Source organism: Sprattus sprattus, assembly GCF_963457725.1.
Source record: "Sprattus sprattus genome assembly, chromosome: 6".
Classification (NCBI taxonomy): Eukaryota; Metazoa; Chordata; class Actinopteri; order Clupeiformes; family Clupeidae; genus Sprattus; species Sprattus sprattus.
The window spans coordinates 36,879,304-36,900,131 of NC_137925.1; the positions used below are offsets into that span (position 1 = coordinate 36,879,304).

The 20,828-nt window shown below is 40.5% G+C and overlaps 2 protein-coding genes across 2 annotated transcripts; both read left to right on the forward strand.

The window, feature by feature from the left end:
• Nucleotides 1–3,979: 3,979 nt before the first annotated feature.
• Nucleotides 3,980–9,578, forward strand: LOC308367142 (zinc-binding protein A33-like; the record flags this gene model as incomplete). The annotated part of the gene is made up of 6 exons (XM_080840958.1): nt 3,980–4,372; nt 5,602–5,697; nt 5,802–6,032; nt 6,936–6,958; nt 7,044–7,162; nt 9,028–9,578. 6 exons carry the CDS (start codon nt 3,980–3,982, stop codon nt 9,576–9,578), a joined length of 1,413 nt encoding a protein of 470 aa, XP_080697084.1.
• Nucleotides 9,579–15,024: 5,446 nt separating this feature from the next.
• LOC308367143 (sedoheptulokinase-like) lies at nt 15,025–16,962 on the forward strand (the record flags this gene model as incomplete). The annotated part of the gene is made up of 3 exons (XM_080840959.1): nt 15,025–15,082; nt 16,172–16,372; nt 16,553–16,962. 3 exons carry the CDS (start codon nt 15,025–15,027, stop codon nt 16,960–16,962), a joined length of 669 nt encoding a protein of 222 aa, XP_080697085.1.
• Nucleotides 16,963–20,828: the final 3,866 nt, after the last annotated feature.

Below are 20,828 nucleotides of genomic sequence, written 5' to 3' on the forward strand. Positions count from 1 at the left end.
ATGGACTGTACACACACTGCACTTTAAACTTCCTTTTGCTATCTTGATCTTTCTTTCTTCACGCTCGCACAGAAAAAACAGCAGTATTTCTATGTATGTGACAAATAAACCTGTGTCATTGTATCAATAAAAGGCACTAATTGCACTTATAACAATGACCATCTGTTTGTTCATTCATTTATTCATTCATTCACTCTTCCAAAAATGAAAACAACACTGATGAACCATAAAAACACTCTTTATGAACACGAAACATGATATATAAAACTGTACAAAACTGAATAAGAAATAACAGATTAAGGACACTCAGTCCCCACTGTCAGTGTCAGGACAGTTATCTTCCAGTTCCTCAGATTCTTTTGTGTTGGCACAATTACAGCAATGACATAGGTCTGTGCAACACAATCCTGCGGAAAAACAGGAACATCTGTCTGTCGCAAAGGCACCTTTGCAGCATCAGTGTATCACATGCAAAACACTGTCAGGGGCCGGATTTCTAGTCATCCAGGTGACGTGCAAGTTCCCATCCTCTATTTGCCAACCATATCCAGCAGGCGATGGAGCACTTATATTTTGTTTGAGACAGGACCTCATTACTGCAGCCTGGTAGTTTGCCCTTTTGCAGTGCTGATGGAGGGCATCAATGGTAGGGGGAATGGATAATTCTGGCAAGGCTGATGATGCGATACAGAAAGCCTTGTACCTAGCTTCATTTACATTTTCAGCAGCTGGCTGATCATATAAGTGGCATACATACTGGCAAAGAAATGCAAATGTTGACTGCTCCAAGTTAAAGTTAGTACCTAAACTTTATATGCCTTTAGGTACTCATCTTTCTCACATGCAACAGAAAATGTCTTTCTTTTTCCTATAAAAGGCACTTGTGGAGTCACACCCAGAGAATGTGTGAATTCAGATCAAGGCTGAACACACACTGGTTCCAAGAGCTGATGACACCTGGGTAATGTCAATGATACGTGTCCTGTTGCCAGTCCCTGTGAAAACAAGCAAACAGCACTTTAAAATGTAAGTCATCAGCAATGTTGGCAAAATGATCCAGTGTTGGCTCCTCAGAGGCGCCTATAATCCAGTTTACTAGATTGTAAAGCGCAAGGGGAACAACAGTTTGTGCGTCAGTGACATTCAAATTTTCAGAGGTTGGAGGCCATGGGCATGACATGCCAGGAGTGTCACTAAGATGTCTTTTCAAGAAGAACGCTGCTGTATATAGTGTCCTTGCGTCATTCCAGGAGTGTCACTAAGATGTCTTTTCAAGAAGAACGCTGCTGTATATAGTGTCCTTGCGTCCTTGCGTCCTTTTGGGTTGTTAGGAATTTTGTTTTCCCTTTTTCAGTCTCACTGTCTGCCTGGCTCAACTCACTAGACTGTGTGGTTTCTGCACCTGATGGAGAAGTTAGCATGTCCACGAGTATACTGGTTGACAGGGTCTCTGCAAAAACCAGCTTGCAGATGTTGCGCTTGGTGGGAATTTGAAACACCAGCTGGGGGAACTCACGAGTCAGCCTCCTCTTCAACATATCCTGTCTGCAATACAACAAAAAATTTACATTTAAGAGTCACAGGAGTATCATGAAAAGTGAGTGGTGGAGTGGAACAAGACATTACAGGCCAGAACCTATCTGCCATACAGCACATTTAACAGCAAAGATGCCCAAGAAAGGCACACGAGATCACCAACCACACCACACACACACACACACACACACACACACACACACACACACACACACATATCAGCTGTTCTCTTGGTTGCCAACTGGTACATGTATGTGCAAACTGCAGACTTAGAAACAGTTTATCATGCCTGTCACACACAAGTTGTGTAAAGCTGGACTTGCACATGACACATATTAGGACTTGAGGAAAAATGCATTGCTGTTACCTTCATTTGCTTTCACCAGTTCAATGAAGGCCTTCCTCAGCTGGTCCATTCTGAGCACCTCTTGGTTGACAAGCAGCCTTTGGCGAATGATCCACTCACAGAATATTGTATAGCTGATATCAAACATGGTCTCATTCATAAAACACATATGAATGAGAAGTAAAGAAATGAATAAGTGTTGTGATTGTGTGCACATACAACAGAATGCAGATGAAATGTTTACTTAAATATCGTATAGCTGACATGAAACATGGGCTCATTCCTTAAACACATATGAATGAGAAGTAAAGAAATGAATAAGTGTTGTGATTGTGTGTACATACAATACTGTATACATACTATGTCCAGTGACCAAATGCTGGCTGTGTATAACCCCTGTTGCTTCCTTTCCCCTTCTGCCACACAACCCTTCCCCACTCCCCTTTCCCCCCGTCCCACCTTCCTGTCTCCACCCGGCCAACCTCAAGCAGATGGGTTCCCCCTTATGTGGCGTGGTTCTGCTTAAGGGTTCTTCCTGCCCAACAGGGAGTTTTTCCTTGGCCCTGTTGCCGTTGTGCATGCACTAAGGGGGTTTAGGCTCTGGGCTCTGTAAAGCGCCTAGAGGCAATTGTAATGTTATGGCGCTATACAAATAAAATTGAATTGAACAACAGAATGCAGATGAAATGTTTACTTAAATATCGTATAGCTGACATGAAACATGGGCTCATTCCTAAAACACATATGAAGGAGAAAAGAAATGAATAAGTGTTGTGATTGTGTGCATACAACAGAATGCAGATGAAATGTTTACTTATATAATGTAAAGTTAGTAGCTCCTTGTTCTTTCTCTGGTTTTTTTAGGCTTCGTCAAAAACCTGGTGTACCAATTGTAACAGCCTTTGTGGTACTGCACCCCCAGAGCCAAACAATCTTTGTCTTTTATATGCAAAAGAATACTTTGGTTGTCCTTTAACTCGGCAGCTTTCTGCAATTGGCCTTAATGAAACAAAAAGGATGGCTCAATGAGTTTGTTGACACATCTCTCACACATAATTGTACCTTTCAGTCACTCAACCACAGTGTGTGTGTGTGTGTGTGTGTGTGTGTGTTTGTGTGTTTACCTGCTGTTAATGTTTCAGCCTTTGACAGAGGATCCCTTTTTCGATTGCCTCTTAGGTAGATAAACTTCTCCTTTTTTTTGTCTTTCCCCCTTTGCGATTGCAATTTTGTCCGTAAATTTACGGTAGCACGTGTGAAGGAAGCCAGCATCCTCAGGAATATTGTCAAACTCCACATCAACACAGTGTTTGAAGTTCTCACCCTCCAAACCGAGACACTTGTGTAGGCTTGTCCTGTATGTATTCCATCGCAGTGGTGAAATGATGTACATTCTCGTGCTTGACTGAAGTAATATGCATATAACATAGGCATTTGCGTTTGCCTTCCATTTTTTTTAAAGAGTTTTTTAAGACGCTTTGGTATATTATCTTCCTCGTCTGTAGTTGTCGTCCGCAGTGGTGGTCGCCATCTTGCCACTTTGTTGACAAAAAGCAGCTACCTAATTTAATTGGTGTAGCATGATCACATGTCGAACCGTGGCACGGCTACCGACAAAAATCTTATTACGCTCTGAAGACTCTAGTTCTTCATAAAACAAAGCCATATAGACAATCGACTGAAATTTCAGCGACTAACTTTTTTTTGGTAACTAACCACGACTCGTTCTTTTTTATAAGATAAAGATTGTGTAGATGCCAGACAGTGGAGCGGCATTCATTTTCTAAAGGACTTTTCGCGCTTCACCTTGCCGCCTATAAGGGGTGCATGCACTAACCACAGAACCACCCAGCAGTATCGAAAGGGCTGCTGTTCACGTGGCCAGCCTTTTAGGGGGAAACCATCAGTCCTTTGCCACAGCATATGCTGTATTTACGGAGAAGATAAACACATAGACAAGAAGCAGTGGCGGTGAAGACTTGAATATGTCTTGAAACATTCTCTCTTTTATTTCAGTGAATTTTCGCGGGTTTTCAAACAAAGGTGAACGCAAAGACTGTTAGGCATAGTTGGAGCGCAACTGCAACTACCAGACAAATGGCTTCCAAGTCCTTTTCAGAAGAGGATTTCTCCTGTCCTGTGTGCTTGAATATCTACAAGGATCCTGTTATTCTGAAATGTACTCACAGCATCTGTTACTGCTGCCTGCAGGAGTTCTGGGAAACGAAAGGCTCCAGGGAATGTCCAATCTGCAGGAGAAGGTGCTCAAAAGAGCAGTATCCTCTCAACCTGGTTCTAAAGAACTTGTGTGAGAGTTTTCAACAGAGAGAGGAGAACAGTCATAGAGAACCAGTCTGCAGTCTGCACCGTTCTGAACTCAAGCTTTTCTGTGGAGATGACAAACAGCTTGCGTGTTTGGTCTGCCGAGACTCAAAACTCCACAAGAACCACAACTTCAGTCCTATCAGTGAAGCAGCACCTGAGCGTAAGGTAGGATAAGTTGTCATTATTTGTTTTCGTATTGTCAATGACGTTGGAAAACCATATAGATTTTCTTGGTAAAACATCACTCAGAAACCCACTTCAGCTGATAGTCGTGTGGTTGCTGTAGTGTTCATCTCAAACCACTAGATGTCATCATGTCCCTTTTGTCATCTTTCTTCTCTACCGATGAACCGTCTTGCATGACCTCCTCTCCATAAGTCTGTACCTACTGTACAAAAACACCTTTTACAATTACAGTTATCATATTGCCTTGAACACTGTTGGAATCACCTTGATCAAGATATCAAAATTACCGAAATAAATGGTTTCATTGTAACCATTTTAGAATGTAATGTAAAAAAAAGTAAAAAAAAATCATAAACCATTCATAATCACTTAACAATGTATTTATATAAAAAATGGTTTAACATTATTGATGGGCATAAAACAATAAACAATTTCACATTTAACAAAGAGCTTTTATTATTAAGAACAAAGCAAAATAGTTAAATTCATTATTGATTCCCTTGACATGAAGTCTATTATATCTTAATGTGTATATATATTATTACGTTTACCTTAAGTCTTCAGATTGTCTTTCACAATAAACATAGTCTCACGCTCATAAGTGTCTCAAACGTTTCTGTATTCTTAAACCCAAACAAACAAACAAAAATTGCGGTGACAAATTGTCGCGCATTACTCACAAAATACCGACCACCACATGCGTATTGTCCATTGTCCACGGTGATCTTATGTCCATCCAAAGAACAAATATCCAAAGAAGAAAATCTGGAGTAATCCGTGTGGAAAAGGTTAAGTCCTTAATAGTCCAACGGTGGAGAAACCCACGCTCCCGGTCTGTGTGCTTGTCTCCAACGCCAGTTCCCCGGTTGACCTCTTCGTGACCTCTTCATTTTTAATCACCCAGTGTTCTAAATAACCCCCCATCGACGACATGACGAAATAACATATATAATCGTGTGAAAATAAATAAACAAAGAAGTAGAAATAAAATATACATGCTCGTTCATCACAATATGTACAGTATATGTGTGTGTTAAACGTATATGTAAATATGTCATCCTCAGCGCACTATTACCACTGCGGAGAGCAGAGCCATCTAATGGATCACAATCAGCACAATCAGCTACTGAGCCAAACATCGAGACGTATAGAGAAATGTTGACAGTTAATACCTAATAATGTGTTATTGTATTATGTGTTCATAACAGGAAGAACTAAGGATCAAACTGAAGCGCCTACAGGAGAAACTGGACAACTTTAAACAAGTTAAAACAACCAGTGATGCAACTGCCCAACACATAAGAGTAAGAGTTATGTATTGTTTCTTTTAAAACAACGCTACATATAACATAAACTCATATCATATATCAACTAAGACACCTTTATGCGATGACATGTGCTATTACAGGTCCAGGCCCAACACACAGAGAGGCTGATCAAGGAGCAGTTTGAGAACCTTCACCAGTTTCTACGAGCTGAAGAGGCAGCCAGGTTAGCTGCACTGAGGGAGGAAGAGGAGCAGAAGAGGCAGATGATGAAGGAGAAGATTAAGGAGATGAGCAGAGAGATCTCATCTCTTTCAGACTCAATCAGAGCCATAGAGGAGGAGATTGGAGCTGATGACATCACATTCCTGCAGGTAGGGCCCATGCTTTATCCTTGTTAGTGAACCTCTAACACCAACATCTGATTATGGAGTCTACAGAGTAAACCTCATGCTTATGATGAGATGAGGAAGAGAAAGATCCCAACATACACTCACACATGTACACACACACACACATACACAAACAAACTGTTGGAACACCTGGAATGTGTCCATTGTGTGATTTTAATCAGGAACTTGCGTAAACAGTCAGCCTCTCCTCTAATCAATATGTAACTTCAGCTTGATGTCACCTTTACTTCGCCCCCTGAACTAGAGGACAGTCTTGCATGCATTACTAGCCATTTCCCTCTTCTAACCTGGCATCAAAATCACACAGATTACTCATACTCTTAACATAGCTGCACACACAAGGAGAAGACATTGTGCTTCACTTAGACTCGTCCTTTGTTCACATCACATGTATGTTAACAGACGTTCACACACACGTACGCGGAAATAAGGAACACACACACACACACACACACACACACATCACATGTATGTTAACAGACGTTCACACACATGTACGTGGACATAAGGAACACACACACAGACACACACATTCTTTCTGGCGCACTCCTAACAGTGCACACTCAAGCACATTCGAGCACACACACCCTCTATTTGACAAACACACACAAACACGCACGCACACACACACACACACACACACACACACACACACACGTACACACACACACACACACACACTCTCCTTAAGTTATTATTAACCTAATTTAGTAAGGTTAAATACTGGTTGTTTTATTTCTGATAATTTTGGGCACACACACAAACACACACTCAGGCTATCCAAACATGAGCAAATATTTTTGATAGACTTGACTAAGATGTGGAGCAATGATGCCTAACCCAACTTCCTCTTTAATTTCACAGAACTACAAGAGCACAGTGGAGAGGTGAGTGATCTGCCTCCTGTCTCTCTCTTCTCTGTGGTTCTGAACCCAGACCCACAGCAGCACTGACTCCTGAATGTTATTCCAGAGTCCAGTGCAAACTGCAGGATCCAGAGAGGGTTTCAGCAGCTCTGATCAATGTGGCAAAACACCTGGGAAACCTGAAGTTCAGAGTCTGGGAGAAGATGAAAGAGATTGTTCAATACAGTGAGTTATGCTGCGCATTATTATGAGGGGCCATGAGGGACATTATTCAGAATACACACACACATTCTCATTTCTGCTCACAGTTCTCGTTTAGTCTTGTTTAGGTGTATTGACGCCACAGACATTCTGAGCTGCAGGCTGAGCTCTTTGCTGTTCAGCAGGTTTTACATGAGGCCACACAGCAGGGAGATCAGCTCCCATCCCATGTAGGTGGAGGCTTTTTTCCTTTTCATCATGTTGATCTACAGCAGGGGTCGGGAACCTTTTTTGCCTGGAGAGCCACTTTTACCATTTAAAAAAAAAAAAAAATTGTATCTCAGAAGAGCCACCAAAAGACAGTTACGAGAAAAAGTTTGGATATTTAACTAACAGTTACTTTTATTCAACAGAGTTGTTTTAAAGGCACCCAGTGCAACTTTATATAAACATTCAATGAAAAATAAATATTCAATTTCTAGTCTTTTTTACACGTAATAAGTTTCAATAACTCCATACCATTACATATCGACATTCAAGGAGCAAAGATGAGACGTCGTTGTGTGGTGAGAACTGATAGAAAATCGTAAACAACAACAATCGCCGGTGGGGAGGGGCAATTTTTCCATTGACTGGAACCCTGCTTTATTTATTGCGGCACCAATAAATAAAGAAAATGGATTTTCTATCAGTTCTCACCACACAACGATGTCTCATCTCTGCTCCTTGAATTTCGATATGTAATGGTATGGAGTAGGGATGCAAATTATCGATTAATTAATTAATCATTAGTTGATAATGTTATCGATCGACTTTCGATTAATTGATAAGCGGCGTTTTTCACCTGAGTTTCAGTGCTTCAATAGGACCTTTAAAAATACCAGCTAAATAGTTGAGTTATTATTATATTACATTACATTATGATAATTCTATTCTATTCTATTCTATTATACATTCCTCAAGTAATTATGCATTAGGAAAAGAAAGCAGAAAAGTTTTTTATGGTATAACAAAATCCATTCATTAATTTAAAAAAAGAAATAAATGATGGACTGGCTCAGTTCTTGCATTTGAAACAGACATAAAACAAAAAAGAATAGAAGAAATTAAATTGAGCCAAACAGAATATTATTGAGCCTATAGATTATGAAGAAACTGCATCTAGGCTATTACAAGCTTAATAACCAACACAACTCTCTAAAGTTTAACTCGCGCTCACGGTAGTGAGGGATAGAGTAGTTACATTCTTAATGACAAGCCATCAGGCAAAGGTAAGCTAGCCCGCTAACGAGCTAGGTATCTAATCATTAAGCCTGAGTGAGCTAGTCCGCTATCAAGCTAAATAGCCAACTCAACTCATACTTACTTACTAACTCTCATGAGCCAAACTCGCGGGCACACGTTAGCGCGGGAGTAGACAGAGATATTCACGTTCATAGCAAGGTGAGCTAGCCCGCTAACGAGCTAGGTAGCTAACTCTATTAAGTCTCAGTGAGCTAGCCCGCTAACGAGCTAATATCTAACCTGAGTTTTAAGACTATAAGCCTTAACTCGCGGCAGTAAGAGAGAGAAGGTATAATACAGTGTAGCTGTGATTTTAGGTTGACCAGGTGAACTGTTGGTGCCATGAAGGACAGCAGCATGCACGGGCGGGGAATTCCCAGACAAGCATTTTCCCTCACAGGGTGGTGTCATGTTCAGTGTTTTTAACCCATGTATCCACTTTGGCTTCAAATAGTGAACTTTCCAATTAACACAATTTTGAATTGGTGTGAATGTTAGTAAACCAATTTGAGTAGTTTGAAAACATATACACACACACACACAAATGGAAATAACAATTAAGTCTTGACTGAATTCTCATGTGTCCCCTCTCTCTCTCTTTGTAGCTCCTGTGACTCTGGATCCCAACACTATTTACCCAACACTCATCCTGTCTGAAGATCTGACCAGCGTGATGTACAGTAAAGAAGCACAGCAGCTGCCTGACAACCCAGAGAGATTTGATGAGTGGGTCAACATCCTGGGCTCTGAGAGCTTTAACTCAGGGACACACTGCTGGGATGTGGAGGTTGGGGACAACAGGCATTGGGATGTGGGTATTATGACCGAGGTAGCTGAGAGGAAGGGAGATATTGGCCTTTCAAGTGGATGTTGGTATGTGTGGCACAATCAGGGCGAATATAGAGCAATGTCTCCCGCATTATTAGCTGGTCAAGGTTTTCCCATTAAAGTGCAGCAGAAACCCCAGAGGATCAGAGTGCAGCTAGACTGGGGCAACGGAAAGTTGTCATTCACTGACCCTGATAAGAACACACATCTACACACTTTCACACACCCTTTCAATGAGAGAGTCTTTCCCTTCTTTGGTACTCAGTGTACACATGTCCCACTGAAGGTCTCTAGTAGGTTGATAAGCAAAAGGACCCGAGTCAGTTGAACAGATATGGTAACAGATCATTGTCATTCACATCTTATTCATATCACAAATTTTGAGTTCAATGTCATAGACAGCACTAGGATGGTTATATTGGATCTAGAGAAGTGTTCTGAGGTAAATTAATTCCTCTATGTACTATTTGACGTTCTGCATACGTGTAATTTTATCGATAATAAACTTTTAACTGAATTCCGAAGATCTGTCTCACCTGTTTCATTTAAGGTGATTTCCACAACATGGCGATATGCACACCTTGTAGACATGACATGTTCCTGAATCCTGGTCATACTGAGGTAAATGTGAGGAGAGAATCTCCAGTCAGTTAGAGAAATGAAGGGAGAGATGGGACAGAGTCTGATTTCCACAGGCATTATGTGCGTGTATGTGTTTAGGTGTGTGTGTGTGTGTGTGTGTGTGTGTGTATACTATTAACAATCAGTATAACAACCAGTGTGGGTAGAATATTACCAAACAGTATAACCAATTGGATATTCATGATAACAACCTATTAAAACTACTAAACTACAGGGGGACACTGAGGCGCAAGCCAATAAGCCCCCCCATTTATGGGCTTCATTGCCTGTGGGGACACAGGTTCGATTCTGGCCTGCTGTCGTTCTCCCAATCCTCTCCCCATGTCTTCTCCACCTCGCTTCCTGTCCACAACTCTTCACTGTCCTGTCCAAATAAAGGCATAAAAGCCCAAAATAGATAAACTACTATACTACTACAAAATGATGTACACTACTGATATGAAGTACATTAGATGCACTCTATGTTTAAACATGGGCACAGTGATCCAATCCATAGGATGGCTGTGGGAACTCTCTCTGTGTGTTTGTGTGTGTTTGCAGTGTGTAAACCTCCCTCCTTGGCTTCCACTAGAGACCAGCAGGTGTGAGGTCTGAGCTCTGATTGTTCACAGCTCTGGTTCCCTCCTCTAGTCTCCACTAGAGACCAGCAGGTGTGATATGTAGACTAATTTCGATGCTCAGCTGTTTGGTCCAATTCTGTATGATATCTCTCAGCAGAATTGTATCCAGGGCAGGCGCGCTGCATGCCTTCCTCCCACATTGCTGATCTTACAGCTCACAACTGGTTGGAGAATCTGCCTAGAGATTTATATCGTATATCGTTGTCTTAAATAACAGAATTAATTGCGGATATTAATATCGTTTCTTATTGGTGCATCACAGCAAAGGTAAGTTGTGATATAAGTGACGTCTACAGTTGAATGTAACGTTAATTACGTGTAATACAATTCCGATTGCTAGCTAGCGTCGACGTGTGTGGCTTTCTTAAATAATGCTATAGTGAAGGTACATTTTACTTGTTGGCTCCAACAGGTTGTCTGAGGTAATGATAACGTTCAGGAACTGGTAGGTACGGAGGGTATGGATCTCGGAACAGAGCCATGGACATCACGGTCAAGTATAACGGGGTTAAAAGCAACAAAACCCAAACGTTTATGACTGGGTTTCTTGTCATATAATATTTCCACAGGTAGTCGTGGAAGGTAGCGCTAAGTCTTTATATGCTCTGGTTAGTTTGTTCCACTTAGTGTTATAGCTTTAGTCGCTAACGGTTTATAGTTAAAAGGTTTCCCTGTGGTTCCGAAATATCAATCCCAAGTATAACTTTTATTGCTGTCTTTTACATGCGCTAAAACTACTGTGCATTAGATATTAGCAATGTCTTAGGTTTTATGTTTAGAACAGCCATAGAACAGAACAGCCATATAATGATCTAGTTTCTAAACAGCAATAGAACTCAAAACAAAATGCTATTCATCAAACAAATGCATTTTGTTAAAAGTAGTCGGCACAAATGAACTCTTTGCGAAATGAACGTATAGGCTACAACAAATAATTTAAACAAATAGCCTTGCTATTGTTAATTAAATAAAGACATTAGCCTACATTAAATCTATGTATTTATGCATTCAAAGCTCGTAAAGTTTAATAACTTGAAAATACCCTTTCATGTCCTGACCATTTGATCTGTGAACACATTCCACGGAACGATTGAATGGCATCAATTATGTTTCTTAATGTCCCCCTTTGTTTACACGCCATTTTAGAGAAGTAGGTTGATCAAATTAGCAAATTCACCTACATTTGACCAGTAGCAGGGGCTAATTTCCATCCCTGACTGGTTATATAACATGGTTGATGTTTTTCATTAAGATCTTGTAATGGTGTACAGATAAGAGTATATCTGTCTGTGTGGGTAATGCTTTGATCTGAACATGTTGCTAGTTAATTGAGAGATTTTAGTCTACCTAAGGATGTGCACCAATTTTTTTTTTAATGCGGTTTGGCAGATTTGCATTTCATGTAACTTGCCATGTATCTTTGTCCCTTATTCACAGAAAAGAGAAGAGACGTCCTTCCTTCCTAAGAAAGTAAGTAATGTGGTGTACTGTATCAAGAATGCATACACACCTTGGTATGTTTGCCGTTGTTTCACAATCCTGTGTTACTTGAAATGAGTACTTGATAAAATATTGTATGTTGGGTATTTTTGATGGCAATACACATTTGTAATGCCATATCAATATTTACTCCTACTGTATGCATACAATTGTTTATGTTTTAATTTGGTCAGTAGTGGTCATTACTGAACCTGTAACATTTTCTATGATCACATTTTCATATCAGCTGCAACTCTGTAGAAGGGCAATTTTGATGCGCTTACACATGTGGACACCAACGATCAACAGCAGATATGCTTGAAATAATAAACGGTGCATTAAATGACACAGTATTGGTCATCTGTGATACTCTGATCACTTAGGGCCTGATTTACTAACAGGATTGCGCCCATTTCTGGCGTAAAATAGCGGTCGTAAACATAAAAAGGTATTTACTAAGGGGGCGCATTTGAGTAGAGTCGCATATTAACGCTTTGAGGGTGTGTACCTGCAAACAGGTGGGATGGTTCGGAAACGTGGGTGGTAACGTAGGCGTGAAGCGCTATTTAATGGGAGGAGTGCGCCTAATGATGAACTGCGTGGTATTTACTAAACTGCCCGGCGAGCGCACATCTCTGATTTGCAGGCTAATTCTCCGCCTCATAAAAGCACGTCTTAACCAGGAAGTGCAGTTCCACTGAGTCTGAAAACGTTGATATGGCAGCAGCAAGGCAAAGCTATAGACCGAGACAGCGAACAGAAATATTTTTTTCAACTCGTATAATTCATATATTCATATATATGAAATTAAACTTTCCGAACATAATTGGAGAAATTGATCGCACCCACATGCAAACAGTCCCACCTTCAATCCACGAACACGTTTACCGAAACAGAAAGCACACATATTCAATGAATGTCCAGGTCATATGTGATGCCAACATGACCATTACTTACGTGGTAGTGGTCTGTCCATGACAGTTTTATCTTCCGGAATAGTGCCATCTATCCATGATTGGAGAGGCCTGGCTACTTGGTAAATGTATTTGTTTCAGTGGGGATATATTGTAGTGAACCCATGTCCCTTGTAGAACGTATTAATCTCGCCATGTACACATCTATATTGTTATAATAGACAGTTTATGCATTAATGCCACCAATAGCATATTATTTGTAATCGTATTCTTTTAAACATCTCGCTGTAGGTGATGGCAGGCAAAACAACAATATAACCCATTGAATCAGGTTCAGTGATTGAGCGAACGTGAACCAATATATCTATCTCGCTATCTATTCGCTGAACCTTAGATTTTTCTTCCTCGACTCTCCATGGTGACAGTAACTTGCTGGCAAGTTCTCCAGTCTTTTAACGGTGCGCTAAATAATGATTGCCCAGCGCGTATCTGGCTTGATAAATATCACGGAAAATGCGGGGAATCACTGTGCGTTAATGTGCGCCTGGCAAAGGCGCAGATTAAGATGCGTTCGCAAATCAATGTTAGTAAATCAGGCTCTTTAAAGGGCGGAGTAAGCACAGTTTGCCCAGCGCAGATCTGGCTTGATAAATACCATGGAAAATGCGCAAAAACACTGTGCGTTAATATGCGAACGCAGATTAAGCAGCGCTCGCATATTAGTAAATCAGGCCCTTAGTATCAATAAGCTTTTTTTGTCTATAAGGGATGTTCATTTATTTTATTATTGTACATTAACGCTCCCAATATTTTGTCCTGTTCTAGCTCGATTTGCTTGGAGATTCATGTTGGTCTGGACAAGTTAGCTCTTTGTCTAGTTTACTATATAATGTTTTGTACATTAAATGCTTATGAACATTTATAGCCATTGCTTGTTTTACAAAGTGTTTGAAACTGATATTGTATTTGTTCTGTTCTGCCTATTAGGCCTGTTCCAGGCTAATTGTATTGCAGCCTCTGTGCAAAAAAGTTTTCCCTGAGAATTAAGTGTAAGTCAACAAGGCATACACACACCGTAATAAGCTATACTTACCAAAGTAAATATACTACAGCTAATGTAAGTGTGAACACCCAGCTGTTAATTGAAGATATTCGCCTACAGTAAATGCATGTATCTCGTTTCCAAGCTCGTTAAGTTTAATAACTTGAAAGTACATTTTTTTGTCCTAACCATTTGAACTGTGAACACTTTCCACTGAACGATTGAATAGGGTCAATTATGTTTGTTAATTTCCCCCTTTGTTTACCTGCCATTTTGGAGGGGTAGGTTGATCAAATTTGCAAATTCACCTGGCATTTGGCGAGTAGCGGGTGCTAATTTCCATCCCTGAACATCTGTGTGTGTGGGTAATGCTTTGTCATGAACATGTTGCTTGTTAATTGAGATATTTTAGTCAAACTAAGGATGTGCACCACATTTTTGGAATGAGGTTTTGCAGATTTGCATTTCAAGTAACTTGCCACATAAATATGTATTTTTGTCCCATGTATTTATGTTTTCACAGAAAAAAGAAGACCTCCTTTTTCAAGATCTCCTTTATCAAGACTTCCCACAGCAAGACTGTTTTATGTGTTGGCGACCTTTTGTGTGTCTTGGCGACCTCATATTGTAAATTGGCGACCTCAATTGTAGCTTGGCGACCTCTTATTCTGCATTATCATTCTGCATTACCATTGATATAAATCAGTTCTCATTGCTATTCATATTGTCTGTGTTCAACAGTGTGACATACATTTTCTGAACAGAGTTACATATATTCTGAAGTTGAGAAGTTCACTACATTTTTAAGTAGACTGTAAATAATCATACTGTATATTATTCTACTGCAAGCAATAAACTACATATAATACATTCAGTGTTATCAAATACATTTAGTTGCAGAAGTTGTCATTAAAGTTTGAAAGAATGGGTCGAAAGGAAAAGCGTTCTGAAGCACAGAAACGACGCTGGCGGTAGTTGGACCTCTCTGAAGTTGAAACACCAAGTCAGCCTTCGTTTACCCAGGATGAGTTGAGTGAGACACAAATGCAGGTAGATGAGGTACCTTGTGCAGCCCGCATGGAGATGGAGCGTAGTGAGAACGGCATCAGCTGTGTTCAAGCATCTCATAGCCAAGGTGATGCGAGGTATGGGTGTAACAGGAACAAGCAGTGCACTTGCAATTCACTGACATTTCTTGCTGTACTTCATGACCAAACTGTGCTGACCACCACTGATCTTGACTACATCTTGCAAAAAGGTAACTTGATGTATAGTAGTGTACAGGAAAGGTTGAGCAGTGGGGACCGCATTGCACCAGCTCACTTAGCTTTTGATGAGCTTCCAGACAATGTAGAAATCTCTGGACAGACCTATCATGTTGTTAAGAACCTGCCACGATATGGATATCTGAGACAAGTTGGACCTGATGGCACAGACTTCCTTAAGCTCTCCGAAAGACTGCTTTGTCTGTCTTCTGATGTAAGCCATGCATTGCTAACCATAGGTAGCCTTACAATTGCTGTATTTAGGGACAACAGTGGTAGATATGGCTTTTTTGATCCCCATTCTAGAACACCTGATGGATTCCATGCTGAGTATGGCACTGCTGTGATGTTGACCTTTGCTAACTTGAGTGATATGATTGGTCGACTGCTTGTATTCTGGGCCCTGGTGGAATCAGCTGCTGATGAATGGGTATATGAGCTCATGCCATTATTGTTCACATCTGAAAACCATAGACAACAGCCAAACTCCCTTGGTGCAAATGTACAGCATCTTGAGACTGGAGAGTATCAAGCGTCAGCTGTTTCACTGAATTTACTTAGTAAACGTAGCAAAATCTACAGACGTAGAATATTTGTGAAAGAACAAAACAAATTGTCGAGAAGGGGGAGAAAAACACAGTTTCAAAGCAGCAAAAGTATTATGAAAGGAACAAGGCAAAGAGGTTGGAGCATGAAAGAAACAGGTATGCAAACTGTATACAATACAAACGCCATAAGAAAACATATATAACAGAACGTTACACGCAAGAACCTAACTTTAAATTGAGACAAAAATGATATGTTAACAGCCATTATTCCCATGATCTGAATTATCGTACAAAGCAGAAAGCATAAAACATCATCACTCCCATGACATGAATTTCAGATTGAGGCAACAGGCATCCATTTTTGAATGAAAAACAAACAACCACTAACAACCCCACTAATATCATCCACAGTACTCAACATTAGCACTTCAGCTCAATTAGCCTTTGCCATGCCTGCTGGTTTCATACCTGCCTGTGTGCCTGATGCGTTGTCACCCAACTCCTACTTCCCTTACTTCAGTGGCTCCTATTTGGCAGTGGCAGCTTTACTGAATGGAGGCAATGTGATGGCAACCTTTGTTGGAATGCTGACTGCCTGGATGAAGGAGCGTGGTAAATACATTCACTGAAACCTTTAGCACTTAGTGATATTATGAGACAACTCACTATTACAGGGTTGATGCTGTTCATAAACCTCAGTTATTCTAGGGGGGGGGGGGGGGGGGGGGGGGCGGGGGCGGGTCCAGTTTCTCCTGCATCATCATCTCTGCTTTTGAAATGTCCTTCATCCAGGGGTTGAGATCAGTGAGGAGTCTACGATCTACCCTCAGCTCATCCAGGCTGCCCAGGCCCAGCTGAACACAGACCTGAGAGTCATCCCCACCGTGCTGGGTGAGCGGCACGCAGCCTCCTCCCAGGGCCAGGGGTCCAACATCTCCCCCTGGAACCTCTCGCTGGGTCACGTGACCCCAGCCCTGTGCCGGGGAATCTTGGACAATCTCATAAGCATGATGCCTTTGCAGAAGTTGCTGGAGGCGGGAGTGGAGAGGGTTGTGGCTAGTGGGAGCGCCCTTGGTTGGAATGAAGTGTTAAAGCAGGAAGTTGAGAAGGCTTTCCCCCTGCCAGTTGTCTACGGGAAAGATGTAGACTCAGCAGTTGGAGTTGCTATGCTCTGCAGTGACGGTTTGAGTAGGAAACAATAACTAGCAGAAGCTACATTCACATTTGACATTTTGACAATTGTAATTAAGCAGTAAGAAGTAAGAAAGCTAATTCTGTAGGGTTGTACTTTTTTTTTTTTAACTGATCAGGTTTCCTTAACAGATTTTAAATTAGTATTTTATGTTCTAAGAAGTTAAGTTGAATTGAGTAAGCACCAATTAGTTTTATATGTGTTTATGATAATTGCATAAAATGTTTTTATATGATTATAGCTTAATTTCATATTTAAACAAACATTATTTTAACTTAAATATAGGCATGCCCATGATGTCTCAATAGTCTATGTGACTATCACAGCACCAATCACATAGTGATACGGCAATATATTATATCACGTGTAATGGGATTACAATGTACAGTGTAAAATGCTTTACTGATGTATAAACTCAATGAACATATAACTCAATCATAGACTAAGTCTTGCACAATATTATATTTAGATGTGTGATCGGTACAAATGTTACAGCAAAAACAAAATTACTTCACCACATTTGATCAACAAAGCCTTTACAATGGCATGGGCGGTGCTACTTTCATTTCTGCATGTGCACACTGGCATACAGGCATGCACCTTCAAATGCATCGGAGACAGCTTCATGACCAGCAATGAGCCCTGTGAATCATCAGACAGGAAGCTCCAACAATATGAGGATATAAAAAGAGAACATCTGCAAAAGGAAACTCATTTAAGCAAGACTCTGTTACATCTAACTAAGATAACTAGGAACAGTTAAATCACAGGAACCAGGTTCTCCTCACCTCAGGTAAGACTTCAACATTGATATGCTAAATAAATTTGAATTGTAATATGTTCATGTTGACAATGCAAGGGTTTTTTTGTTGGTAAGGTCTGATGATGTTTTTATTAGACTTCACAAAGCGCGCAAGAACCTGATAAAAGAGAACCATATGATTTGGCAATACATACATTCACAGACAAGCCCAATTGCAGTTTGTCTTGCAGTAACTGGAATAAACAAACATAATACAGCTGGTCTTTGAATATTTAAGTACTTGAGAGTGCATGAATAGCATGGTTTGTGTCTTCAAAGTGCTGAAGCGTCATCGGCGGTAGAGATCAATACAGCACATACTTACAGGCTTTTAGTCATCTCTGGAGATAACTCTCCATATCACCATTAGCCTAATTTCTCCTCAGTGTCTAAAGCCTGTTGTCCTTAAGCGTCTAGTCCTTTGTGTTAGGAGGCACCATGAGCATTGTATGGATATTGAGAATGGTTTGAAGTAACCCCTTTTTATATATTTTTTGTGTGCGTAAGTACCTCCATATTTCTTTCTGACTCAATATGTAAATACATTACAATTGCAATAATTTGAAGTAGTTTTGTGGTGTTATTTTCATTTAGCATCTGATACATTTTGAAAGCAAATTTTCCACAATAGTTGTAAATACCCTGTCAAACCTGCTTAAATTAATCTGTGTTGTGGGCAGCAGACACATTTCAGAAAGGTTGTGTGTAACGTAAAACTGATAACGTCACTGTCATCTGGAATAGCAAGTGAGGAAGACCAGAATTTGATATGATTATTCTGCCTAAAAGACCAGAATCTGATTATTTGGGCTATTTGCTTTTTGAAACCAAGATAATACAATTCAGTCCATTAGAAGGGCAAGATAGAAATGTGTCAAAGGAATATGGTGCACCACAGGGAAATGAACACTACTTTGTTACAAGTTGTACATGAACTGATTTACTGATATATGCATTGTGGTACACTGAAATTCTATTCAAGAGATGGCAGTCCTTGAGATGTCCATGTGAATGTTCCATGGAATTACGGTCTTATAAAAATCAATAAGAATGTAGGAACAAGATAATCAAGTGAGAAAAAATACTCCATCAATAAGTCTGTTTCTCAAGTTTCTCAGCAACACTAAACCTCCAAGTGGTCATTGTCTATTAATACCCTGGCTCTCATTTCCTCATGTAGGCATGGTTAAGGTTTCTGTTCTGTAATGTCAGACTGTTTGGTTAAGGCAAGGGGTAGTGTGTTATGCTTGGTTGTTAATGAAACGTGGTAAACACGCATTGTTTTGGTTTGTTCAACAGCACCTAAATGGTATAACAGACCACCCATAGCCATAATTTAGAAAAAACATTATTAGAAATAATAGCTTGTCAGCCACCTTCCCCAATTGTCTGATCATGTGTAGGCATGACTTGTCACGAGATCCCCTAGGAGAGTGGCAAGCTTGAATCACTGGCCACTTCTTCCCTTTGCCCAAGCCATCTGTAATGACACATCATTCCCATGTGATTTTTGTTGAACCTTCGGTGAAACGTTATGGTTTTGACAGGCTGACACTAGAGACTGTTATTGCAGGAGAAAGACACTTTGAATAAATGCTTTGTCTGTGCTCTGTGGTTAACATCACAAGACTAAGCACATGGGGTAACCAAGACTGATTCTCAGACTGTGAAGCCGCACCAACAATTGTAATCATTCAACATCACCCCAAATATCCTGGGAGCAGTGTTCATTTGTTTTGCAAATATAACAGCAGTCAAGAGAAGGGCAATCACTAAATATATTATGATGTAAGCTGGAATCAAAACCATTATCCATAAAACCAAAAGCATATTACATCTCAGTTATCTGCTCCTCGTAAAATCAACCTTAATGTCTCTGACTGAAACACGAAAGAGGCAAATTTACTTAGCGGGCTTAAGGTGCAATAAAGCAGGTGTTGATTCATGTGGAATACCTGCAGTGAGTCATACAACTCAGATCAGCATTAACCTGTTTGTGTTGTGAGAGTGCAGGCTCAACAAATTGGCAGAAAACCACTTTTTACAGTTAGCTATTGGCCTAGCTTCGCTATGTACAGGAACCTGGTTCTATTTTGAGTTCCGCATTTCTGATAGATAGGACAGGGAATGTTCTTGTTGAATCCTAAGCATAGGACCAACACATATATGTGTCCTCAGCAGTGAAGACAACTTCTTTGTAGCCAGACTCTGCTGCATGGACAGCATGTAACAGCATGCGAGGGTCAGCTTCTTCCTGGGAAGATTTGAGCTCTGTTGCCTCCTCCATTATTTCTTTGTTGAGTTTGAAGCAGACTTCATCACATGACATTCAACGCCTTGTTCTGGCGTTTTTCTCTGTGTTTGGGTTCCTTCCATTCATCGACCAATAATTGGATTAGACTTGCTTTGATGGAGGAACTGCAGAGCATAGTTAGATGTAAGATGGGCCTTGGCTGGGGCTGATTCTGCCAGAGCAGTTTCCTCCATTGTTAGCTGTTAGATGTTGTAGACATCATAGACAACATCAATGAGTTGTTTCTTGGCTCCATCATGGAGGACCTTTGCTGGGGCTGATTCTGCCAGCTGTGTGAAATTCTTGTCATCCCCTTTCCTCTGCTACACCAAGCTCATCCCATGGATGATGGTTGTTGATGGTTCTGGGATAACGTCTTCAGGGGCAACGCTTTTCTCCAGCTCTCTCCCTACAGCAGCTCTACCAAAATTATATAACCGTCAAGATGATATTAGCACATGTGCGATTTGGGGACATTTGTGAAAACTGTAATATAGCCCAAAAATATGAAAAGCTGCTTTTTTGCAAGGGTTATCATATATTAATATACTTATATCAGTCCTACAAACAACTAAGTATAGGTAAAGTGTTGCACCTTCAGATGGTACTAATATGTTGTCTGGCCCATGGACTAAGTGTCCAAACAAAACCTGACGGAACTTTCAAGAAAAACTGGATATCGTGAGGATGGGAAGTTTAATGAAACTGCTTTGCAGGTGGGACAATGCGATGTTTAGTGGACAAACTTGTTAAAGCTCACAAAGGCTACTTTCGGTGGACT